Source organism: Olea europaea, chromosome 12, assembly GCF_002742605.1.
Source record: "Olea europaea var. sylvestris chromosome 12, O_europaea_v1, whole genome shotgun sequence".
In the NCBI taxonomy this organism is placed as follows: Eukaryota; Viridiplantae; Streptophyta; class Magnoliopsida; order Lamiales; family Oleaceae; genus Olea; species Olea europaea.
In genome coordinates this window covers 27,398,615-27,422,241 of record NC_036248.1, presented here as the reverse complement: position 1 = coordinate 27,422,241, position 23,627 = coordinate 27,398,615, and the positions used below count along the sequence as shown (strand labels likewise).

Here is a 23,627-nt window from a genome sequence, read left to right as displayed (position 1 = left end):
TTTTATATTGAATTTTTGGCCATAAGAAATATAGATTAATTTTTTAGGCTATGGTTTGACACCAGAAGTAGGAAAATGTAGGACTAAAGAAATTAGCAAGAAATCAATGAATGATTAGTTCAAGCATATAAGTTTGGTAAAAATGATTGAATTGTTCCAAGTATAATGGGTTTTGTTATTTTAGTTAATAGTTGCAAATGGTTTCTGTTAAGTTTTTAGCTATAAGTTTAAGCTATAGCAGAGCATAGTAAGATGATTGGGTAGACGATATGAATCTCTATCTGTGCCTATAGAATTCCCGTTGCTAAACTTTTTGGTAGTAATTAATTGAAAATGAGCCAGCAGCACAATATGATTATATGTTGCGTGTTTTTTTCAATGTTTATGGCTCTACATTTCATTTTTTAGGAAGTTATTTCCATTTTCCATCCCTTGCCTATATAAATAAATATTCTCATTTTTGCTGAATTTTGATGATATTAGTTCTCTTAATCACTTTGAGCATGCAAACACCTAGAACCCGTGGAGTATGGCTTCTTGTAGCAATCTTGGTGACTGTGCGAGGACTTCCCCGCACGAAATTGGTGCGAAGTCCCCGCACGGAATTGGTGTGAAGTCCTCGCACACACGAAATTGGTGTGGAGTCTGTGCAGGGACTCTGCACGAATTGTGTGGGACTCCGCACGAAATTGGTGTGGAGTCCCCAAATTGGTGCGGACTCCGCACGATCACGTGTGGGACTCCCATAAAATTATAAATTATCTTTTACTTATATTTTCACAATTTTAAATCTAATTTTTACTAATTGTCAGAGAAAATTCATGCCAAAAAACTTAATTCAAACTTCAAAAGCATGTTAGGATTATGACAAGAAAACAAAAATCTCTACATCACGCTAATAAAGACATATTAAATACAATAATCGTGCAACGCACGTGGCATCGACTAGTATTATATAAATAAAGGAAGAAACTTCAATCGTAGGAGATCATTTGAGGGCCTTTTGGCATCCAGAGTTACAAAATCTAAGTATGTGTGCACGTGCTCGTATATTCCTGCAAGTTTAAAACACTCGATAATGCAGTTTTTATCCACGTTAATTCTTCTAATCAATGCATTGTAAGTATACGATTATACAATTATACGTACCAATACCTATTATGTTAGCATCGAGGGCTTGCATATCTTTTGTAGTGTCAATTGTACATGCTGAGCTTCAAATTAGGGTCTTTTATTAGTTTAGATAGATTGCAGCGATCAGTAAGAAGATGTAGTGACAATTTAGTATCAATACTATTAGATGAATTTAATTAGAAGCAAGCTAGAAAGTCAATATATGGTGCTTATCCATGTTATCTCTATAGTATATGTGCGTTTACATAATATAAAGTGTCAAATATGTTGGAATTGGAGTCGTGTATCTTTTGTGGTGTCATGCACTATTGAATGATGATAAAACTTGAACTCGAGATGATTAATTGTTCTAATACTAAATTAAATAAGACTATCTAGAATTAAACTATTAAAGATTTCCACACGCACAACTTTATTAAAGATCCAAAGCGTAGACAATATTCATAGCATTCCAACTATAGCTAATAAAGCCAAGGATGACTCCCCTTCTCATCAACAATCATATCTAAACGAGAATAATTGGCTTGTTTGAAAACATAGACTATATATTACGTATCATAACGCACCGAAGTACCTTTAATGGGATCTTGAAATCTCATCTCTCACTCAGGTGCGATGAAATAGTGTTGAATCGTACCTCCATTTTCAACCCACCAATATGTGCATAGCCAGTCTGGCCCGAGGCAATTGAGGCCTACGCCTTTGGCCCAGAACTCTATATATATTTATTTATTTATTATTATTATTATTTTTTTTTGAGGGTTTAGGGAGTTAAAGGAAACTTTGGTTTTTCATTCGTTTTCCCTCCTACATGTGACAGTGCGACCGATGACCCATTTTAATTTCAACAAGACAAGGTCACAAATTTTTTGGGACAGCTATGGAGTCTAGATGTCATTTTAATTTTGTATTGCTTCTATAAATTCATAATGCTCAAATTTTTTCGTAAATAATCAAAAATGTTATTGGATTTGCAAAATAGAAAATGGGAATTTGTTCAACACATATTGATCCAAAAATGTGTGTCCTACTTGAACCTGCAACGTTTGATATCTATTTATTATTTAGCGTCCCTGACTGGCATAAGGTAGCAATATTTCGAGCTTATGAGTTGTGACGGTGGAATTCTCAAGGGTGCGATTCCATAATTTTCGTTAAAATTCTACTTTTCAAATTAGCAATGGCTTGCCCTAACTTGTTATTAAATATGTTAGAAATGTTTGAAACCTTGTCGGCTTATATAATGGCGATCCAGTTGACTTATATGGTTGGTTATTATATGATCGACAATTGTACAGGCGCGCGTAGTAACTATATTAAAAACTCTAATTGTGAAATGATTGAGATATTTCGTAATTTCTTTTAGGTTAATCATTGGGCATTAGGTTGCATAATATATAGTTGAAATAATATATTTATTTGTTGTTTTAATGTTAAGTTTTAAGTTAGCAATAGGATGCAAGATATACCATTGAATTTTGCATTTACGTTAATTTCGTGGGGAGGGGCCTAATTTATAGACTTCGCCTCGAGCCCCGAAGATAACAGGACTGGCCCTGAATATGTGAACAATAGAGACATAACCGGAATTCTTGTTGGCCGAGAAAATCATCATTGCTGGATGAACTTTTATATTTGGTGGAATTACCATCCTTGTAAACTTCTATACGATGAACTTCACATTTCGTAGTTTTTATGGTCATTTGGAGGCGATTCCCAAATGGGGTGTCTTGTCCGCTAGTCGTAGAATTGGGTTTAGATTCTTGGAGTTTCCTTGTAGTGAGAAAGTGTCCACCTGATCCTCTAGCCCTATGTAAAGAATGAAGATGGCGAGATTCATGTAGATAAGGCTACAACATAATGTAAAAAAATTACGGAATTTCAACATTCAGTGCATATGTACAAACCTTGATTAGTGGTTTCAAAGTGTGCACTCATCGTGGTTGCCCTATGACCCACAAAGAAATTCAAAACAATAATGATGTATTGTTGTATATCGGCTTTCCTATCTCGAAATAGGTTTATGGGCCAAAAAATAATAGTAGGTCGGATATCTTTGCAATAGAGCTATGCTGACCTATCATGACTGACACTACTAATCTTGATTTGATAAATAGGAAATAGAGTTGAAACTACAATTTACTAACCCTCCTAACTCTCGACAATTTGTTGAGAGACTCAAGCTTGGCACAGTATTATCAGCGCCTCAATATTGCTCGATATTGTTTTGCGTTCACATAAATGAACTCGTGATCTTGTCGAAGATGTAGAGGAATTGGCACTCGAGTCTATGTGCTCATTGTAATTTGGGGATGAAACAGATGAAACTTAACCATCAGCCAGAATAAGAAAAACTAATTTTTCACTTGTGAACACAAAAAATGGTATGGTATTTCTGAACAGCTGGTTCAATATTCTCTGGGGCAAGCTAGGCTTTGGAATCTAGCCCCATTATAGCAATTTAATATTTAAAAAATAGCTAAACTATTGAGTGCTCGTACATATTATCTTCATACTATTAATTGTTTGATTTAAATTGATTAAAGTTAAGATTTTCTAAAAAGGAAAATTGCACTATTGCTTTCAACATCTTGTCCGAATAGCAAAATAATTTTCACCATTTAAAAAGAAGCAAGTTAATCCACATAGCGAAAACTCTTTAATTCTCCATTGAATCATGTGACTCACATGTAAGTATGACTACATCCAATTTTTTAACCATTGACCTCAATTGAGAAACAAAACCTAGCTTAGACATGTGAAAATCAAGTGGACATTGAACGAAGACTTAGACCATTGTTTGTTTTGGATAAAAATTAGATTTCTTGTAATTTTTAATAAAAAAAATTGTAAATTTTAATTAAAAATTGTGAAATGTGGAATTGAAAAGTTGATAAAAGTTGTGGATTCCATAAAATATGTGGTTGAATTTCAATTTTTAGATATTTGTTGGGGGGGGGGAGGGGGAGGGGGAGGACATGGGCTTAATCAATTTTTTTAATTGAAGTTTAATTACACAACTATAATGAAATGTTAGAGACCAACTTATTGCTTAAACAATAAGTTGAGGGTCAATAGTGCAAATTTTCCTTTTAAAAGCAAGAATAGTAAAATTACTTCATATATGAAAGATGGAATTATTTTGGCTCCTGAAGTTCATTAGGACAAGAAAGCATAGAACCACAAATCAAAGGAGATGCAAAGTGAAGAAAAATTTAACAAAGAGGTCATGCATTAGCGTAGGGATGTCAATCAGGCTTATTGGCTCGGGCCGCCTATCGCTCAGCCCACGAAAAGCCAGCCGAGCCCCATTTTTGGGACACGGGCTTTGCCCAAACCGGCCCATGAGCCTTTATTATTTATTATAAAAAAAACACTTTATGGCAGTAAAATGCTGCCTTGAAAGACAGCAAACACTGCCTTAAAAAGGCAACAGCTTAAAAAAAAAAATGAAAGAGAGAGAGAGAGAAAATGGGCCAGTTTTCGACCCGAGCCGAAAGCTCGGGTCGAGCCTAAAATTTTTGGGCGAGCTTTTGCTCAGGCCGGCTTGGGCCCCAAAAAAAGCTCGAGAATTTTAACCGAGTCAAGCTCGAGCCTCAAGTTTCGGCTCGTTGACATCCCTACATTAGAATTGTACGAATGTAGACTACCTTTTTGACCTCGAAAATCTAAACATTGGCATTGATATATTTACGGCATAAACGTTCCAACAAATATACTCGTATACATCAAAACTAGCTCTCATATTTAATGCAAGAACTATTTTCTGTCAATAGAAATGCTAAAGTCCTTGCTTGGTGGGTGGCGTCTTATCAACTACTATCCAATTTTATTTCTTATACCAAACAGGTAATCGACATTCGTTTTATGAAGGACCATCCATGAATAAAGCTATTAGACAGCAACAAAACAAACTTAATTGACTAACATATGGTAGTCTCAAATCCAGTAACCTTTTCATTTATTTACTAGCAACACAAACTTAAGAAACTCAGAAGCAATAGAAAGTGTATGTTTTGTAAACTTTTTTTGTAGATTACAAGTAGTGGGTGCTATGAAATTTGTGAATAAAAGTGGATAAAATTGTAGATCATACGAAGTGTGTGAATAAAGAATTTATTTGACCAACTTATAAGTTTGAGAAAACCCTCAAATATAAGAAAAATGCTTATTAGCCTAGACTCCCATTGAGCAAGTAAAAAATCTAAATAACTGTACCAATGCGACCTACAAACTTTTCCATCTCCTATGTACTTTTCCATTTCCTCGCAGAGGAGTCTCGAACTCATATCAATGACTTAGCAAAATTTCACTCTTAACATTTGAAAATTTTTCTTTTTATTTTTTTTCTTTTTCTTTTTCCTGTTATTTGGTATTGGATTCGTGTTGGGCTGCTTGTTGGTGGAAATTTGTGTGGACCTTTAGATATTCTTTTGTAGGGAAGAGTTCACAAATTAGACTTTTAAGTATGCATAACTCAAAATTCAGGTTACAAATTTCATTAATGCAAAAATAGGATTTAACTAATTAATTAAAAATATTTATTAAATAATGATAATAAAATCACAATTATATAATTAATGGTCACATGTTCACAATTATAGGTCACAAATTTATTTACTGGTCGCATATCACAAAATTAATTGGTCAAAGATCTGTTCGAGGTCACAAATCAAAATTTTGTAGGTTACAATTTATGTCATTGGTAACAAATTCAAAAAATTAATAGGTCACATGTTAGATATTTTCAAATTTGATGGTCACAAAAAACTTTTTAGTCATAAATGGTTGAATTTTAAGGGCATAGTTTACGGTCACAGTCACAGAGGGAACCAAATATTTGGTCATAAACATCCAACGCCCAATCCCGATCCACCCTCACCCTGCACCACCACCACCAACAATAAAATCGTCACCACCAGATCAAATCAAATGCCAACAAAAATTAGGACAACCACAACCACCACCAACTACGTCCGTCGCCACCTACTAACAATACCAACCTACGCCTCACTAACACCACTGCCAACACCACACATCTACCGTCGCCAGAATCCACAAGAACACCTCCACCACTACCAAACACACCAACAACACATTACAAACGTCTCCACCACCAACACGACCATGGCCGGAAACAGTCATAGCCACAGGACTATAATCAACACACAAGAAAATACACCACCTCTTTGGCAGATCACAGACCAACCACATTGACTATGGCTGCAGATCACAAATGGCTATGGTTCTTGAACATATCAAAGTTCATGACAACAGATCGCAAACCCTCTTGTCGTCATCGTCGCCGTTGTGAGCAGTGAAGCAGCGCTCACACCCCTTGTCGTCGCCTCGCCGTATGTCGCTACAAGATCTGCTGCATCACGCGGCGCCACTGCAAGATGCCAATTGACCGGCCAAAATAGAGAGGGATGGGTAGGAAGATGGATCAAAATAGAAGAAATCGCCACCGACTGGTCAAAATAGAGAAGCGTGGGTCGAGTACGACAATAACACCGTCGCGCCGAAGATTCTCTTCCATGTCGACAACGCTACTATTGAGAGAGGAGAGAGGTGTCGGCTGCTGAGAGAGGAGAGAACCAAGAGAAGACATTAGAGACGGGGATGGGGAATTTAAATTTTGTAGTGGGTACCTAATTTTTGTATAAAGTTTCTTCCCTCCTGAATTATGAATTTAAAAGTTTAATTACCTGATTTTATGTAATTTATCTTTGGACTGCAAACTCTTGCTGTCTTTTGGACCATATTTAAGCTTTTTGCGACCCTCTTTTAGTAATACCAATTTAGTGGGCCTGATAAAATACGAAGAGATACATCCAACCACAAGAAACCAAATGAAGGCCACTGACAACTTAGCTAACACATTAATGACAAATTTGGTAAGATAGGTCAAAACAATAACTGGATAGAATTAAATAAGAAAATCAAATAGCAATCCCATCTGATACAACGGACTAATCTTGTCCTAAGTGTTGCAAATCAAAACAATTTAATCCATTGAAAAGTATATCTTACACAATTTTATATAGAAAAAATCGCTTATATATCAAATCAGCATTATATTACACTGCTTAACGACAAAAAATACACATCAACTAGTAGTTATCGTGAATATTTATCCACGAGTATCTTCGCATTTTCTGGTGCAAAAAATCGAGCCTGCCCACAACAGCAAAATGTTAGTTGCCCCAATCGATACATTTTCAAAATACTTTACATTTAATGCTAAATGAATAGCAGTGTGAGTATACCATAGTCAACCAAAAACATAAATTTTGAACACAAATTACAACCCTTTAACATAAATATGGTCCGAATGAAAAATCAACCAAAGAAATTTCTTGCATTGAGTGCATAGGCGAAAGAAATTTTAAGAAAATTAGTATCCCCTTTCATGACACGACAGAGACAGAGACACTTGCAATTCAACCATTGGCCACGGAGAACATCTCCAGGACAGGAAAGAGGTTCAAATCCTCGAATTTGTATAATCTGGATATAGCATAGTACAACCTCTACAAAAACAACCACGAGTTTTCGCAAAAAATCCAAGAGGAATAGGATAGTTTACTTGAGAAAATTGCACTGAAGATACAAACCATAACCCTCCAATATTCAAATATGTTTTCAAAGAGATTAAGTCTTTTCTCTATTGACACACAATCTTAGAATTGTTTTGAGTTGCATTGTGATTATTATAATGCAAATAGACAAGGGAGAAAAAACTTTTTACCTGTATAAACATTCTTTCTGCCTCGCCAATATTTCCATTTTCTTTTAAAATAATCCCCTGCAAAATAAAATAAAAGCGATGTTTAGTGCTTTCTCCACCTTAAACAATAGCCTAAAACTTCAGATCGGGCCAGATAAAGAAAGAGAAGCAGTGTGTTCAAGGAAAGGAGCAGATTAAAGCATACAGGTAGTTCTTTCATGTGATTTAACCGAGAGCAATTCACAGCTTAAAGATTCCATTACCAACAAACATTTTTGCATATTGCATTGCTTAAATAATGCCAGACATTTTCTTAAAACTAAGGATTTCAACGAAGTGGCCAAACTGAAACAAAAAGCAAATTTTGTGACTACTTTAGAACAAATAAAAGTCGATAACCAACATAAAACTTCACTACAAAACAGTGTTTTCTCACGGTCTACTTGTTATCTTATGGTATCAGTAAAACTTTTATTGAAGTAGGTACTCTGTATTTCAAAGGGGAGTTATTCGGTACAAAATAGCAACATAATTTAGGAATTTTCAAAGGAAAAATGTAGATAAACCATAGAATGACGTATGAGAAAAAAGGATTACGGAACACACCTTTGCTAAGTAACCCCGGAAATCATTAGGGTGGCTAGAGATAAGCTGATCATAAACCGATACAGCATCGCTGATTTTACCCCAATCTGAATAGGCTTTTCCAAGAAGTAAATCAACCTGAAAACATAATCTTGTATATATTTTAAACCTTATTAAATTGTCAATTCTATTTGTGCAAAAATGAACAAAATAAAATATTTCTTTGGACATCAAGTCAGAATTTCAATGGATGCCATCAAAACAATATGGATTGACGTCAAAGAACATAACTTCAACAGCAAAGCAGATAAGATAATATGCCACAATAACATATTCATCTTTTATGTTGATTTTGACTTTTAAAAGAGAAAAAATTGTCAATAAATATACTACGTGGTTATGCTTAAATTAGTGACACAATAGGAACGAAACTTACTTGAACAAGATCAATCTCAGTTCTTGTGTTAGTTGCACTGTTCATAGTTATATCAGCATTGACATAAGATTTTTCTTGATTTAGACGATCTCGGGATGCCAAAAGCAATTGAACAGCCTGCCATTGAAGAAACCAGAATAGAGTAACTGATTAGATGCTACTATTTATGGTATTCCTAGCTGAGAAGTACAATGAACAGACAAACATACTAAAAGGATGAAACAAATAATGTAGAGATCACTAGCATTCTTTCATAGTGCGCCCAAATTACATAAAGCTGTATAAGTCACATTTTATTATTTAAGGGAAGATTACTGCATTAATGCAAAGATCCAAGTTGAAAATAGAAATAATAAGCGTATTCCCCCAATTAATTTGGGGTCAGCCACGTGATCCAAACAATTAAAAAAAAAAATCAGAATGAAAGAATCGTACAAAATGACAACCAGGTACGTATGGAAACAAAGAGAAAGAAATATTGCTACTTAGCTTAGGAACTTATGTAGCATTATGTACATCTGCATAAAGCAATAAAAGTAAGCAAAGCCAACAAATTATTAGTACAATAACACTTCAAAATCATTTATAATTTGTATGCCAGCTTCTTGCAGCATTTCAAGCCAATAACTAAGTTTACAAAAATATGAACCATAGCACCAAACTGAACCGTGTATGTTTAGTTACCTCAACAAGTCTTAAATGGAATTAAATTTAGAAAATAATGTAGACATACTAAAGAAAACTTCAGTTATTTTGTTCCAAAGTTACCGAGGAAAAAAATTGTTGGCAAGAATTCACATATTAATGCGATAATCCAAAACACTTGACCCGATAAGGCACGCTGTCCACATTGCAGGATTAGGAAATCACAAATCTTTGTGTTAAAATATGTTAGTGAATGTAAAGCTCATAGATATTTTAGTTAAATATACAAATTTCATGATGAATTTTCGTCGTGAATATATTTCTCAATTGGAATGTGCAAGACCACATGGCAAAGGCGTTGTGACTGAGAACCTTTGATAATCTCACTTCAGAATCAAACATCAGATGGATATAACTAATTGCTAGGGAAAATATATTGGTTGATAGTAATGAATATCGAAAGAAGAAATTTAATAGAAGCAATTGAATGACAAAACAGCATTTGCAAATGGCGATATCTGTCAGCATATTGACCAACCTCATCAGGCTTTTTTGCAGCCAGCAATGAGTTTGTAAGGCCACGTAAGACTTCAAAATCAATAGTTTTCGATGCCTGCAAGAAAATTAAGGTTTCCATGAAAGCAATATCACAAACTTAGGAACTGGAAGTTATGCTATGATTGTTGTACTAATGCCTGTTCAAAATTATAAGTATAGGATTCCCAAGTGAGAAAGTCAAAACCTTTAGCAACAAGATTGCATAGACAATATTATCCATTAATCAAAAAGGTCTATAGCACACTGACCATTGCAGAACTTCTATATGCAATAGCACTCCCTTCATAATCTTTGAGTGCATATTTAACTTCACCAAGCAAGCGAAAGGCATCACGGTCATCTGGTTTCTTCTGCAGATTAAAGTAAGTCAATTTAGAAAAAAAGCCTCTCGCTTGAAATTCTTTAAAAAAGCTATATAATCATCCAAATAAGATCAGTTGAAATTTCAAAATGGACCTCAGTCAATTTTTCGAGCAATGTCGCAGCACGTTTATACTCTCCCAGTTCTGCTAAAGTAACCGCAGCCCCCTACAAAACGGCTCAAATGAATTTGAAGGAGCTAGCATTAGTGCTCACATGACCGGTTTTATTGAACTTGTCAGTATTAATAGAAATCAAACAGGCGATTTGAAGAATAAAGCTGTGAGAAGTTCTTCCAAAATATTGAAGGAAACTGAATTCAAATTGTGCAAAACCTTTCTCTTGTGGGAACAACTTGGGTGAGTCACATATGATAAGAAATTTTCCAAGTATCGATGGTCTTTATTAGAATGTTGATTATGGGTAAAATCGATGAATTTTAACAGCAAGAAAAATATTAGTTCATGCAGCACATTATGACTCACTTCAAGAGCAGTTGGGTCCTCTGGGGACATATTAAGCGTTTCTTCAAATTGCCGCAGCCTCTTCTGTACAAAGAAGAATTACAAATCTAAGCTTATGTGCAGGAGACATTTTACTATTACAACTGTAAGTGTTATTCAAGAAGGAAGAAAGGAAGAACTATCCATATTCTTTAGAGAGAGTGAAAGAAAAAGGCAGAAACACTGTATGAATAAACAACAGTCCCTAAATTCATTAAGAATAGATTCTCATATATGCAATATGACAGGAAAGACTTCACATTCAATGAACTACAGATGTTTCTCGTCAAGAAAAATTTAAGAGGAGACTTGTGTCTTTAAGGTATAAGGTCTAATTGGTAATTCGGCAAAGAGAACCATAAGAACTCTTAGGACCCTACTTCAGATAATCAAATTAAAAGAAAGCATCGGTAGGAGACTACATTAACTTATGAATATCAGAACATGACACAGCTTAAAGTCGAAGATATAATTGAACCTGAAGATTTTCTCTCTCTTCTTCTGAAATTTTATTACTGATGGTCGCGGCTTCCTCCGTGGGGCTCACACTGCAATACATAGGGCCAGATCAGGGTTAAATTGTTTTCAAGAAGTTTGAAGATAATGAAGTTTGCAAATAAAGACATGGCGATTAACAGATGCATAAAATATGTGTCTTTGACATTTTCTCGATAAAAGAAATAACAAACCAAGCGTATAAGCTCATTTTATAAACTGTTTAGAAACCCTCAAGCCCACAAATACTATCCACCACTCATTTCTATATATTTATAATTTAAATAGTAAATAATCACTTCCCAAACACGCCTTTATCTATTTGGAATTACCCATAGGATTCCTTTTTCTTCACTTCATTCAAGTAATTGTTCAATACTGAACAATTCAACAAAATCAAATTATTTCACCACAATTTCAATTTTGGTCTACCTCAACTAAATCGTAAGAGTGGGATCACATTGTCCTTAAAGCACTGCCAAACATGCTCTTCATCATAAGAATATCTTCTACTTTAACATGCCAACACTCAGTATCACAAAGCATACGAAGTCTAACATCTCATAAGCATTTATGGACAAATCCAACAATATAATGCCCACCACCAACTAGATATCATTACAAGATAGACACCACCTTGTTGGAGCAGTTGACAAGAAGACCCAAAAGTAAGGTGGGGGTGGGTGTGTGGAGGAATTCAAAAAAATAGTTAGGAAGCCAAAGCATTGTGGCAACCAGTGAAGCTGATGCCCAGTGACTCTACAAAGACAGTGAAACATGACACGTTCGAAGAAAATAATTATTGTTTAGCCCGACTATATACATCCTGCAACAAATGAAAATGGGATCTCATGCAAGAGGAATATATATCAGCTAACTAAAATAGGACCAGGCAACAAAGTGGTAACAATATAAATATCGAACCAAAAATTCAAAGAACACATCCAAACAAACTTGGGAGCTTATCCATCATTAAAAATGCCAGTATATGATACAAAAGTTTGACCATGATAAAATTGTCTAGTTGTGAATTTCAAATAAACACGGAAATAATTAAGAATTCAAAAATCCAGGCAGTCTGAACTAAAACAAGGGGGAAATCTTGCATATTCTTAACTCATACCTTCCAGAAGGAAGAAAATCTCCAAGTGCAAAAACCAACCCAAACACAATGACTGCAACTCCGACTCCAATCTATCCAATTCCATTCTAAAATGTTGAATCAGTGATAACTGTACAATTCAGAGAAACCTAATCATACATTAAGAGGAACGCATCAGCTGATGAAACAATGTACCTTGGTCCCCAGCCCAATTGTGCTACTCTCTGTCTTCACTGGAGCATCATAGTCAATCACACCATATTGTTTCTTCTCCTCTGATTTTTTCTGCTCAAGTGCCAACCTTAGAAATATATAAGGATTGTAGTCAGTTCCATAATTAATTCAAAATCAACAAGACAATAAAAGAAAGAAACATAATATAAAGATGTAAAATCATCTGCCGAAACAAGAAAGAGTAGTGAATGTAAATAGGTCATGCAACAGAAACATATGGATCCCAAGTATAATATATTGCCAAGTTGTACGTTAATTGTTTCCAATTTGAAGCTTGGAAGTAAGAGTGTGGACAATAGAAATATGCAAGAATCTGAAAAATGGAGAAAACACAATATGTGAAAGGACATACTTTCTGATTGCTTGCAGCCGCTGTTCGAACTGAAGATCATCAGAGGAGATGATGTTCGCCTTTCCATCAATTCGAGAACTCAAGCTACGTGCCTCTGCAGAGAGGATGACCATATATCATACAGGGAATATAACATAACAATAGATATGGAAAAAAAAAAAAAAAAAAAAAAAAAACATTCTTTAAACCTTTGATCCTATTAGGATGGGAATGGTTCATGTTCAGATAAACCATCTCAGCTATAAGCTTAAGTTTACATTTCTTACTTAAAAAAGGTAAGTTATTGAAAGAGTAACATTTTGTATCTAAACATGTTTGAATAACATGCATTTTTCTTACTTATAAGTATTAAAAAATTTACTTTTACCTTACTATATGTAACTTCTTTATAAATTTACCAATAAAAAAAACCATTAGTTTTAAAACTTACTTTTTTTTACTTATTAGTCATATTAATACATGCGTTGCACAATTTTAATATTTTTCATTAGTGTGTAAGAATGTTATATTTAGATATTGAGTCGATCTAAAACGATAGTTATGTTTTATATATAGATTGTTAATGATATTGGAAAGCAAGAGAATAAAAGGAGTTCTGCCAATAGGATAAAAATAGAGAAAAGAAGAAGATAAGAAATGAAATGAACCAGAATAAGGATTTATGAAAAAGGCAAATATAACGATGGATATTCCTCCAATTTAAAAAGTCCTTAAGGAATGCTTGAAAAAATGAGCTGTAATGTGCTGTGGAACATGTTATGGATAGATTAGAAGAGGGTACTTCTAGTATAATACATAAATAATTAATATACAAAATCAGGGGCCAACATAGAATCCAGATTCCTAATATGCAAATAAAAAAAAATGAACTTAAGTCTTGAACCATATGTGCAAGCATAAATTATTGGACAGATTCTGTTGAACGATGGGATAAGAGTGCACAAAAAATTGCTATTCCTACCCATTTAGGGGATAATATGATATTTTAAAATGACTATAAAATGTATCTNCTTAAAAAAGGTAAGTTATTGAAAGAGTAACATTTTGTATCTAAACATGTTTGAATAACATGCATTTTTCTTACTTATAAGTACTAAAAAATTTACTTTTACCTTACTATATGTAACTTATTTATAAATTTACCAATAAAAAAACCATTAGTTTTAAAACTTACTTTTTTTTACTTATTAGTCATATTAATACATGCGTTGCACAATTTTAATATTTTTCATTGGTGTGAAAGAATGTTATCTTTAGATATTGAGTCGATCTAAAACGATAGTTATGTTTTATATATAAATTGTTAATGATATTGGAAAGCAAGAGAATAAAAGGAGTTCTGCCAATAGGATAAAAATAGAGAAAAGAAGAAGATAAGAAATGAAATGAACCAGAATAAGGATTTATGAAAAAGGCAAATATAATGATGGATATTCCTCCAATTTAAAAAGTCCTTAAGGAATGCTTGAAAAAATGAGCTGTAATGTGCTGTGGAACATGTTATGGATAGATTAGAAGAGGGTACTTCTAGTATAATACATAAATAATTAATATACAAAATCAGGAGCCAACATAGAATCCAGATTCCTAATATGCAAATAAAAAAAAATGAACTTGAGTCTTGAACCATATGTGCAAGCATAAATTATTGGAGAGATTCTGTTGAACGGTGGGATAAGAGTGCACAAAAAATTGCTATTCCTACCCATTTAGGGGATAATATGATATTTTAAAATGACTATAAAATGTATCTTATGACAATTGTAGATTTAAGGGAACTACACACTAATTTTAAAAGACCACAGGCATTTAATCTTCTTAGTACTATAAACAACTTTTATAAATGCGATTTAGAACAATTGGAGATCGTGTTTAGTTAATAATTTTTTATGAAACTCCGTTCTGGGCTTAATTCATCATATTCATGAATTCATACATTTCAAAGATTAATTGTTTTCTAAATTGATGTAATGATAACAATTCAAATTCATACATGAATACGAAGGTCACTTAAGTTAAAATTAATCAATAGTTTATAGTCCTTTATGAATATCTATATGTGATCTTGATAATTTAGACATAAGGTTGGATACAAAATTGAAGAAAGAATTTAGACCATAGATTAAATAAATCAATTTTGAACATAAATAAGTGTAAGTGAACTCAAAAAATTAATTTACAACTATATTAATTAAATAACTTAAAAATAAGCTACATGAATTTGAAGAATTAATTTGTACCTTAGATTAATTGAATGGAACAAAAGGGCACAATCGAAATAGTTTAAGTATAGTTAGGGTATAATCATACAAAAAAATTATTTCCACATCATGCCACTATTAATATAGTATAGATATAGATTATAGATAGCTAAGTCAACTTTCTAGCCTAGCCGAACATGCTCTAAGTGTCGAACAACTTACGATTAGATTGGGTGGGCGACTGCTGAGAGATTGATTGCCTGCAAATGCAATAAACAAGTAAGAAGATGAATATCTTGCAAAAGCACGATCAGTATCCCACATAATGTTGAACAAACAATGAACTAGATAAGTGGGCAACCTTTTGGTGTTCTTCTTCTCCTCTTTCTTTACAGGTGCAGAGGATTTCTTAGAGGACGGCCCAAAACCACGTTTCGGACTCGAAGCAGAGCATCGTACGCGAATCTCAGCTCCCAGTTTTGAGTTTGGAATTGAACTGACATACGAGAAGACCAATTTTCTGCTATGATTATGATAACTACAAGAAGATGAAATTGAATTGGTGAGATGATTGTTAATGCACGTAGATTTTGTAGAAAATGACATAATGATGCCTATGGCTGTTTCTTCTCTCTCGGAGGTTTATAGCGGGGAGATAAGGCATGCGCTTTACATTTGGGAGGGACCATCTATTATTTTTCACTTATCCTTTTTATATTTTTCTTTCTTTTATAATTTTGTGATATTTATTCTACCTTAAAAAAATTTTAATATTTTTATTTTAAAGTTATTTATATATTGATTTATAACTTTTAATTTATAAAGAAAAAAAAAGCACTCAATTATATATTTTATAATTTTTAAATCTCAACTGGGGCCACCTGAATTCAAAAGAATTTTTAATCCATCAAAAATATTAGTTGATAGCAGCCATTAGTATATCTTGTAAGCGTAAGTAAATTTATTTTTAAGTATATCTTGTAAGCGTACCCAAACATGTAGTTGTACATTTCATTCTTCATAAGTTATAACTGAAAGAAAATAGAAGGATATGAAAAAATTGATTTTGATAAATTATGAACTTAACAATACAGTATATATACGTAACTAAACTGACGAGAGAGACTAGTTTAACTCTTGTTCGATCTATCGATGCAAGTTCTTACATCAAAATCAGATAAATTCAGGTCTGAAAGAGCTCGATGAAAACGACCCATACCATGCTATGTTAAGCAGTCTTAGACCATGTTGGAACTGCTGATGGCAGTACCGTTCGAGTACCAAATACAACAGCCATTGCTCAAGAAGGGGGAACAACCATCTGTTCTACACCTATATAGTCAGCTGCAAATTCCTCATCATTCTTACCTAGCATCTCTTTCAAACTACATTCCATATTTATACTCTTCAGAAGCCAAAATCTGGGCTTGATCTTCTTCTCCAGTGAGTAGCTGAAATATCTTGGGTAGTCGACGACCTCTCTTAATGGCTTTTTCATTGTTTTTGTTAGGAATTCAAGCTTTGGCCTCAAAACTTCCTCGATGCTGTAACCTAGCAATGGTGAGAATTTGCGAACCATGAACCCTATGTCCCTCCTTGACAGTCCAATCTTCATTAGATACTTCATTCTGCATGCAGAAAACTGTATCATTAACAACATGCAACAATCATTTGGTTATGCAGCCTTATTCTCACACTGAATGTAGTTACTAGTTAAAAATTTGTCACCATATTTAGGCTCCTCAGGTGAGTAATTCAGTGTTAACTTGTGGTAAGAAACAATCTTGCATATTCTTTATTTAAAAGAAAATTGCAGCACTGGACCTGAAACTATAGCGCTTGTAGCGGTTTGGTCCCCGACCATTACATTAGGATATTTAAACCCTTAACCTTTCAATTCAATTGCTATTCATCCTATTGATGATTCCATTCCAAAATCCTTTAAAATGTCAATTATTTTATTAAAAAGAAGGTTGTACCTTTTATATACAAAGAAAAAGGGAAAAGAACCCGCAGCTGATGGTGGCATCAGCAGCTGGGATGGGGGGATGTTGAGAGGAATGATGGTTTCTTTTTCCTATTAAAATTAAGCGTTAAGATGCACATCTATATGCCATATGAAGGTAGATATTTACCTTGGAAGTAATGCTCTGTCGACATCACAGACAAAAAGCTCTGGATATTTTCTGATAACCCTTGGGAGATGAGTTCTGGAAACACCAATGGCTGAAAGGAATTCAAGTTTCTTCATTAGAGTTCTGTCAATGCTGGTGGCAAATATTTCAGGACAGCGACAAAGTATCCTACTAATGTCTTCCTCCACGAGTCCTAAGTCTTTCAAGAACGATACCACCTGGGCATATCGACAACGAATAGAATCAAGATGCATAAAAGAAGCACAGGTGGGAAAAAATTAAGTGGTACAAGCTTAAGTTGTCAGATAGGACACCATCATGAATCAAGATATTAACTTTATTTTCTCAAGAAATACCAACCTGGAGGAATTCTGGAGGTCGGCAGTGTAGTAGCTGCGGACTTGTAACAACAACCTTACCTAACTTGTTGCTTCTTATGCCCAGTTCACCGAACTTATCTACCATCATCTTCAGATTGTTGACCGAACAGCCCAACAGATGAGGCCAGTTTCTAATGGCAAGAGAAGAACAAGCTTTTGGCACCTGGAAAGGATGTTACTCGTATATCAATTTACTGATGAAGTACTGGGAAAGAAGCAGAAATACCTGTACTAAAACTACAGAACATTTGAATTGCACAGGTTAGCCTTTGACAGCACAACTTTAAGACACTGGTGTTATCCCACAAGAATAGCAAATGCTGATAAGAACGTCAATCATTCCACTGAAGACCAGTACCTTCTCTTCATCAAAGAGATGAAGGACTTTCTGACAGTTTTCCAGAATGCTAGAGGAAAGAATCCAAGGATACTTGATCAGCATCTTGCCAGAATCATTATCCTGTACGCCCACCTAGAAGGCAAGATTCTGGAAATGTAAGATATTGCCAGGCAAGTTATCTCGAGAATGACATAATAATTTTGCAGAAGTTCAACATTGCATATTCATTTACAGAAACTAATAATAGAGACGCAAAGTCTAACCATATTGAGATTTGTCTTCCATTAACTCCAAAAACATTATGAAGAAAAGTTTCCTAGCTCCATTGGCTCTACTCCAATAAAATGTATAGACTAAACTCTTTTTATCTCAAATCCTAGGATTTTTGGAAGAGTCATCTACAGAAATATAAGGAATAAAATGATTTGACTATCACTGTCCTAAACTTTTCTAAAGTTCTGACACCATCTGCATGAAATAATAAGATATGGGGTCAGTTTAGCACTCATATAAATACCATTTCGATCCGAGTTCTCTTATGTATTGAGATGAAGGTGAGGGATATTGAATTTTTGAAATCTTACAAACTTAAAGTCCAGTTTCTTTGTGTGCTTTCCCTTAAATGAGAAAGGTATGAAAATTGTAAATGAGGTCCAAACTCGAACATCATAATAAGCATAGTACAAGGCAAGCACTGTGCATTTGCAAATCTCAGGTGCCAGTGAAAAATTACAGTCAGTTAAATCATACCTTCTCAAAAGCTAGGAGTTTTGGTCTGATGTCCTTGTCGATGTTATAGAATAGAATGGGAGGGAATAAGAGGAGGACTCTGTTAGTGCACCCTCCAGGGACTCCAATATCTTCTAAAAAATTCATCATGGGCTTCATGTGAGATTCTACAGGTAGCAACAGTAGGCGTGGAAATGACTCGATAAGATGTCGAAAAGAGGCATTTTCACAACCCAGAAGGTTCAAACCTCCACGCCTTGCTTGAATCTATAAAAGAAAAGAAAATGTTGAATTTTTGAGACATGGACAGGAGGAAAGTTATGCTAATGTGTATACTGCAATTTTTCAACAGAAGCTGATGTTCCATGAGCAAAGAAGATACCAAAGAAACAGGTTGTGGACATTTATAAGGCTAAATCAATGGCCTTTTTGAAGTTAACCGTGCTAACCTTCTCAAAAAATGATAAAGTTTGTTGCAGATCCTCATCAGCAGAAGCAGAGAAGTGCATCATCATCCGTCGGGCATTTTTTCCAATGAGCCCTTTATCATCACTGTCAGAAAAGAATATTTCCTTGACATACTTAACCTGTTTCAAGAATATTCAGAACGGGATTACATTCTCTCAAACTAAAAACAAGAAATGGAGTTTAAAGTACAAAGTTTTGGTTTCAAAATTGAGTTCATTCACAAGAAACCGCCCCTATTCTGTGGTGGATATTACGGCAATTACTTGTATCATTCATATTGCCAGAAAAGAAAAGGGCCCATAGGTCAAGTTTTACTTCAATTACATCAAATACGTTTGGATATCATCCTTTTCGATTGGGGATAACTTCCACTACACAGATAGCCAATTAGATAACCATAGAAATATTTTAGTTAGTATGCGTATATCCCTGCAAACCACGAGATAGAAAAAAACCTTGTGAATGAGGAGAGGTAGCGTGTGGGAGTGAGAAGACAGGTAACCAGCTAAGTAAGTTGCAGAAGACAGAGAGAGGCCAAGACTCTCCAAAAAGGGAAGAATGCCTTTATCCCCTTTTCCCTTTGCCATCTCATACACCTTCTTCTTAAACGACTCTAGTTTAGGTGTACCAGTAGCACAAGAATCGGCATCGCTGGCGATAATTTCACTAGAATCGGCAGTCCACGAATTCCACTCGTCCAAATCGCGTACACTATCAATCAACATTTTCAAATACTTGGGACAGCTCGATGAAATCTGCTCAGACTCTTCCCTCGAAGCTCCATATTCTTCAAGATACTCTCTCACCGCATTTCTTGCTTCTTCTTCTTCTTCTTCCACTTCCGCTTCTAAATTATCATTATTAGAACAACGAAGTGACGATTGATAGGCGAGAATTCGATCCGAATTGAAGCGGGTTTCAGTATCTTTCGTCTGAATTTGATTTGGAGGGCGTATCACGTTGAAAGCGTACATATGGCTTGAATTTTGGGGGGGAAATTCGCAGGCGGGAGATTTATACGGACAGAGAATAGAATTATAGCGATTTCTTACATTAGTAATAGGAATTGCCCCGATTGTATTTGCAGTAGAACACATAGTTCTTTCGTTCCTAGAACCACCCCAAAATTTTGAGCGTTCACTCTGTTATCCCTCTCTAAAACCCTTCTTCAAGTTTTGCCGTTACCCGTTAAATCACCCCAAGGTAAGCATCAAGCAACTTAGGCCCTGTTCTCTTTATCGTTTTCGGGTCGTTTTCTGTTTTCGATTTTTTAAAACGATGAAAACGTATTCTCTTTCCCGTTTTCGAAAACGTTTTCGAAAACGAAAAAAAATTTGTGAAGAAAACACAAAACGACTTTTTTGTCGTTTTGGGCGTTTTCAGTGTAAAACTTGAAAAAATTGAAAACGCGGGAAACACTTCTTTTTTTTTTTTTTTTTTTAGGGGGGGGTGGGGTGATTCTCAAAATTTAAAAAAAAATTAAAAATTAAAAAAAAAAATTTTGAGGAGATAGTGTGGTGATTCTCAAAATTTAAAAAAAAAAAATAAAAAATAAATTTTTTTTTTTTTTGAGGTAGTGTTGAGGTGATTCTCAAAATTTAAAAAAAAAAATTATTTTTTTTTGTTTTGAGAAACTAACAAAAAGAACGCATTTTCAACAATTTCAAAACAAACACTCAAAATACAAAACTCAAAATGAATTCAAAACTCAAAACACAAAACTGAAACACAAAGAGAACACCCCCTTATTTTTCGAGAATGTTAAATTAATGTAGAAATTAAGACCTTGTTCTCTTTACCGTTTTCTGTTTTCGATTTTTCAAAAACGATGAAAACGTGTTCTCTTTCCTGTTTTCAAAAACGAAAAAAAATTTGTGAAAAAACACAAAACGACTTTTTTGTCGTTTTGGACATTTTCAATGTAAAACTTGAAAAAATTGAAAACGCGGAAAACACATTTTTTTTTTTTTTTTGAGGTGGTGATTCTCAAAATTTCAAAAAAAAATTCATTTTTTTTTGTTTTGAGAAACTAACAAAAAGAACGCATTTTCAACAATTTCAAAACAAATACTCAAAACACAAAACTCAAAATGAATTCAAAACTCAAAACGTAAAACTGAAACACAAAGAGAACACCCTCTAAGGGTCCATTTGATTTCAAAGGTAGAATTTGGATGGAAAGAAAATGAATTTCAGGAAATTGAATTGTTTAGAAATTATTTTCCTTGGAATTTTCAATTGATAGTGTTTGATTGGTATAATTTTCCACGTGGAAAATGTTGAAATATAAAGTGTTTTTTGATGTTCGTTTGACTTTGTTTTACATGAAAATTGTCAATTTAAGGGATATAAACTTCTACCATTGTTCATAGAATTTGTTTTCATTGCCAACAAAAAAAAACGAAAAAAAAAATCAAAAAATCATTTATATTTTGGTGTTCGTTTGATTTTGTTTTACATAAAAATTGTCAATTAAATGAAAATATTTTTTTACAATTAGGGATAAAATTTGTTTCTATTGTAAAAAATAAAATAAAATAAAAATAAAAATCCGCTACAGTAACATAGAACTTGAATTCTCACCAATATGGTGAGAATTCAAATTCCATGAAATGGTGGAAAATGTCTTCGTGGCCAAGGTCCATGGAAATGGTTTTCTATGGAAAATTTATCTTGTCAAACATCACAAATGTTGGAAAATGGACCATGGAAATTCTTGGGCAATCAAACAGGCCCTAATAGTAAATTCTTTCATTTTATGTCACTGTAATTTTTTTTTTCATTTTTTCGTGAGCAAAAATGACATCGTTTCTGTTCAACTATTTTCCCAACATGCTACAATGACATTTTCTCTCTTCCTCAATTCGCATATATCTTTTTTATATCTTCTCCATTTTTACACGTTATTGCCTTTTTAGTTCTCCATTTCACCACACGAATTACCTGTAATTTCTCTCTAAATGTTTATTGGGTCTTTTCTTTTCCATGGATGAATGATTTATTGATCTTAAAATCAAAATCACGTGGAAGAGATAAATATAGAATGAAATCTTTTTAACTTAGAATTATGTTAAAAAAAAAAAAAAAAAAAAAACCCCCACCCCCCGCCCCGACCCCAAAAAAAAAAAAAGCCACACGCACTGCTCGTACCCAGATTTTTGATATTAAAAAAAAATCTCATTTTTTTAATATAAATCATTTAATGTTTCAGATTTATTTTGTTAAAAATTTTTTTTTAAATAGTCCCGTTCACTTTGTGCCATGGTGGTAAAAAAAAATTTCTCCTTTCTCAACTCCAATTCCTCAAGTTTTGGAGAAATTTAAAGTTTGTTCGCTTTTTATGATCATACGCTTCCGGAAGAAATCGAAGAATTTCTTGGGAATTTTACAAGATCCGTTCGTTCTTCCAAAGAACAAGGCATTTTTCGAATAAGTCAATTCATTTGAGACCTTGCAGATCCGCTCTTTTTGAGTAATTGTAATGCACACAATCAAAGGAACCGTAAATTGGATCTCCTTCGTTTCGTCCCCTCCACTGAAACAGCTTTCAATCAAGAAAAAAAGTATAGATCCAATGTCACATTCAGTAAAGATTTATGATACATGTATAGGATGTACTCAATGTGTCTGAGCATGAAAGAAACTAAATGATTTAACAGATTAAACAACAAAAAAATTACAGGCGAAAATAAAAAGAAACAAAAAAAGTTATTATAAAGTTTTTAAATTAAATTAAAATTAAAAATTATTTAATTAAAATTTAAAAAATTGCATTTTATTGTAAAAATTAAAAAGAATTTTAAATTAAAAAAATTTATTTATAATATGAAGAAAAAAGAAATTTTAAAGAAATATATAATAAAAATAAAATAAAATAAAGTTACAAAAATTAAATAAAGAATATATAATATTATTAATTAAAATTGAAAAATTATGTTTTATCATAAAAAGAAAAGAATTAAAAAGAATTTTTTTTTGCTTTTTTTTTTGTAATATGAACAAAACAAATATATATATATATATATATATATATATATATATATATATGCCCTTGTTTGAGCTATAATATTGGAATGAAAATGTATTTTTGAATAGTATATTCATGAAAAATGTGTAGTTAAGAAATTAAGAAAAGTTTTAAATTTGCGTATAATATTATTTTATTGAAGAATGCGTGTTGAGACGATGTCAAATCACTATTGAAGAATTTTTTTTTTTTTAATTTTAGTTCAACAAGGTT

The 23,627-nt window shown here is 33.5% G+C and overlaps 2 protein-coding genes across 4 annotated transcripts; both read right to left on the bottom strand.

Annotated features, from left to right (window-relative positions):
* Positions 1-7,037: 7,037 nt before the first annotated feature.
* LOC111406249 lies at positions 7,038-16,016 on the bottom strand. Of its 2 annotated transcripts, XM_023035554.1 has the most exons (14): positions 15,697-16,016; positions 15,558-15,595; positions 13,135-13,228; positions 12,744-12,849; positions 12,570-12,640; positions 11,430-11,499; positions 10,934-10,996; positions 10,545-10,616; positions 10,337-10,438; positions 10,069-10,143; positions 8,886-9,002; positions 8,471-8,587; positions 7,886-7,942; positions 7,038-7,311 (listed from the first exon to the last, which is right to left on the bottom strand). In XM_023035554.1, exons 1-14 carry the CDS (start codon positions 15,939-15,941, stop codon positions 7,255-7,257), a joined length of 1,284 nt encoding a protein of 427 aa, XP_022891322.1. In that variant the 5' UTR covers positions 15,942-16,016; the 3' UTR covers positions 7,038-7,254. The 2 variants fall into 2 exon arrangements, with proteins under 2 accessions (XP_022891322.1, XP_022891323.1); XM_023035555.1 differs by lacking the exons at positions 7,038-7,311; positions 7,886-7,942 and having other exon boundaries at positions 8,471-8,600.
* A 445-nt stretch (positions 16,017-16,461) lies between these two features.
* Positions 16,462-20,559, bottom strand: LOC111406248 (transcription termination factor MTERF9, chloroplastic). 2 transcript variants are annotated; one of them, XM_023035553.1, is made up of 8 exons: positions 19,843-20,559; positions 19,369-19,506; positions 18,941-19,186; positions 18,209-18,322; positions 17,831-18,013; positions 17,643-17,688; positions 17,471-17,561; positions 16,462-16,963 (listed from the first exon to the last, which is right to left on the bottom strand). In XM_023035553.1, the coding sequence occupies exons 1-8, from the start codon at positions 20,482-20,484 to the stop codon at positions 16,636-16,638; spliced, it is 1,788 nt and encodes a 595-aa protein (XP_022891321.1). In that variant the 5' UTR covers positions 20,485-20,559; the 3' UTR covers positions 16,462-16,635. The 2 variants fall into 2 exon arrangements, with proteins under 2 accessions (XP_022891321.1, XP_022891320.1); XM_023035552.1 differs by having other exon boundaries at positions 17,471-17,688; positions 19,843-20,558.
* Positions 20,560-23,627: the final 3,068 nt, after the last annotated feature.

Excerpts from the sequence above, each read along its gene's own strand:
- LOC111406249 (XM_023035554.1), bottom strand. The coding sequence starts at position 15,941 with ATGTCATTTTCTACAAAATCTACGTGCATTAACAATCATCTCACCAAT. Across the intron at positions 8,588-8,885 it reads CTGAGATTGATCTTGTTCAA|GTTGATTTACTTCTTGGAAA; the intron begins GTAAGTTTCGTT and ends TTATGTTTTCAG. Across the intron at positions 7,312-7,885 it reads CAGAAAGAATGTTTATACAG|GCTCGATTTTTTGCACCAGA; the intron begins GTAAAAAGTTTT and ends TGTTGTGGGCAG.
- LOC111406248 (XM_023035552.1), bottom strand. The coding sequence starts at position 20,484 with ATGTGTTCTACTGCAAATACAATCGGGGCAATTCCTATTACTAATGTA. Across the intron at positions 17,689-17,830 it reads GACCTCCAGAATTCCTCCAG|GTGGTATCGTTCTTGAAAGA; the intron begins GTTGGTATTTCT and ends CGATATGCCCAG. Across the intron at positions 16,964-17,470 it reads GACAGAGCATTACTTCCAAG|AATGAAGTATCTAATGAAGA; the intron begins GTAAATATCTAC and ends TTCTGCATGCAG.